Source organism: Lycium barbarum, chromosome 5 (assembly GCF_019175385.1).
Source record: "Lycium barbarum isolate Lr01 chromosome 5, ASM1917538v2, whole genome shotgun sequence".
NCBI classification, from domain to species: Eukaryota; Viridiplantae; Streptophyta; class Magnoliopsida; order Solanales; family Solanaceae; genus Lycium; species Lycium barbarum.
Window position 1 is genome coordinate 19,927,970 of NC_083341.1, and position 2,469 is coordinate 19,930,438.

At 34.0% G+C, this 2,469-nt stretch overlaps 1 protein-coding gene across 1 annotated transcript; it reads right to left on the bottom strand.

The window, feature by feature from the left end:
- Positions 1 to 230: 230 nt before the first annotated feature.
- On the bottom strand, positions 231 to 1,659 carry LOC132639281 (cysteine-rich receptor-like protein kinase 29). The gene is made up of 2 exons (XM_060355739.1): positions 1,224 to 1,659; positions 231 to 442 (listed from the first exon to the last, which is right to left on the bottom strand). Exons 1-2 carry the CDS (start codon positions 1,657 to 1,659, stop codon positions 231 to 233), a joined length of 648 nt encoding a protein of 215 aa, XP_060211722.1.
- Positions 1,660 to 2,469: the final 810 nt, after the last annotated feature.

The window sequence follows — 2,469 nt, forward strand, 5'->3', positions numbered from 1 at the left end:
CATCATCCGAATTTCCTTCGGTGAAAAATTACATTGTATATACCATTATTTTTATGTATATAATAGATGTTGAATTCCCTTGGCTTCTTCGTGTGTTTACTTCTTTATCATATTTTTCAACCCCTTTATAAAAATCATGTTTCCGCCACTGTATATGAAGGTGATGTTATAGAAAGATCTGATTGTATATCCTTTTACCAATATATCAAATATATCTACAAAGACTAACATTAATGTTTAGCTGCATCATTCTCTCGCGACCAATTAAGTCTTCCACTCTTCCCTGCTCCAGTTGGGTCAGTAAACTTTTTTTGAGTACTTAATTTTCTAGACTTTGGAGTTGTAAAAAGTATACTCATTGGATTAAGAAAAGTATACTTATCAAAACAGTGTTCAAAATCAATTGTAGGGTTAATGCTAATTCTGTACAATTGCCCATTATCTGAAAAAGATCAAGAGAACTAGCGAAAGATTGTATTTTCGTGGTCATGTATCCATGTATTTCTGTATTTCACCTTGATTGTACCATGTATGTATTATTCTTTTGTATCCTTATGTGACTGTATGCTTATGGATGTATCCTTGTTTGACTGTATATTTATGGTTACGTACCCATATATTCACCTCTGTATTTTTGTTGTTTGTATCCTTGTATACACCCCTGTATTTCTGTATTTCGCCTTGATTGTACCATGTATGTATTATTTTTTTAGGTTGGGATGTATTTTGGTTATTTGTATCTTTGTTTGACTTTATTTGTTTTGTGATTCTCTAACCCTGCTTCTTCTGAGATTTAAATGGATTGAATAGATAAAGCTCCAAGAGAACAAATACAAATTGTATTTGTTGATACATCTATTTAGCGCGAATGACTACATGTGATTCCAGCTAAAAGCAACTAAACAGTAGCTGCGAAATGTAATTATATGAGTTGTAGTTGCGCACGGTAAACAGCGTGCTTTGTGAAAATTCTTCTTAAATAAAATAGGACGCTACGGTCTTTAGCTGAACCAAGGCAAGGATATTCGCCAAAAGGTTCATTATATATATGTTATTATTGTTTTATTTGACCTTACATATATAGACATAGTGTTACAACGAAGGTTCGGGTGAATCCCTTTTGCCCCGGAAAACAAAAACATTCACCTATTTAAAGAAACAAGACCTCTCGTAACGGAAGTTGCACCTAGACCCTATTTGTCTACTGCCCCTATTGCCATTACAGGGACAAGTAGCCATAGCTCCATAAGCGTCCGTTAGGCAATCGTAGCAATCCTGAGGGGACAAGTCAGGAGTACATTGCACAAGTGCATATATAGTCTGATAATTCCGATCTATAGCCCGACCAGTGGCGTATTTACGAAGTGGATCGCCATATGCAGCTACGCCTCGCAATACATCCATCAATTTCTTGAGCTCTTGGTTAAATTCCTCGGGTTTTGAAGCAAATGCGTCGTCCCACATGTAGAGTAGAGGCAAATTCGATGTTGTACCCAAAATTAATCGACCAGAGTACTGTAACATACATTCATCGTATCCACCAAAAGCTTCTTTCTTGTTGGGACATGACCGTACGAGCTTTTGAGCAACGTTGTTGACACAAGCGCGACATTGTCTAATGTTCACATCCCCTCTGCATAGCACAATAGCACTGACCATATTGTCGGTGTTTTGGCCAATAGAAGTGTTGTGAAAACCATAGTTATTTATATTTGACGAAAGGGAGGAGAGGAGTGCGTTAAGATTATTGTGGTATGCGCTATTTAGAGTGTAGTCACCATTGTTACCACAACTAGTGAATAGTAAATTAGGTTGAGCTAGGATGAAGCCGTGAAGATAAATATGAAAAATAAGAAAGAGTAGTAATTTGTGAATAGCCATGAAGTAGTTCTATCTGTAGAAGCTAAGAAAATAAATAGATAGAATGGTTACTATAAGTAATTTATACACAGGAAGATTTTGATTGTAATTCAATTCGGTGCTAGTCAAGAAGTATTGAAGGTGTAGTGGACGACATTAGCGAGCGCATTAAAAAAGTTGACAATTTTTTAGAACCATAAATGTTATCAAGGAAGAAAGGAGTTTGATTCCTTTAAGGATAGATAATGTTTGCTATATAATTTTTTTTTTAAAATATGATTTTAATCATGCTATGAAATTTTTGTGGTTATAAAAGAATGTCACTAAAGGTAAAAATAAGATATTATTATTTTTTGAACAAACTTATTAAAAAATGGAAATATTATAGTAGTAGATTGGAATTGGAAGATAGGAAATAGAAAATTTGGGATTCAACAATTCAAGAAATTTTAAATGGTTAAAAGAAGAACATTGTAACTTGCGAATTGCGATTCCGTGGAAATTTACAAGGTGCTTTTACTGTTTTTGGTCTTTTGGGTTGTGAACATTGCTTTCCAATATAAATGAATTTTTGACATATTTTTTATGATTCAAAATGAATAAATTTTT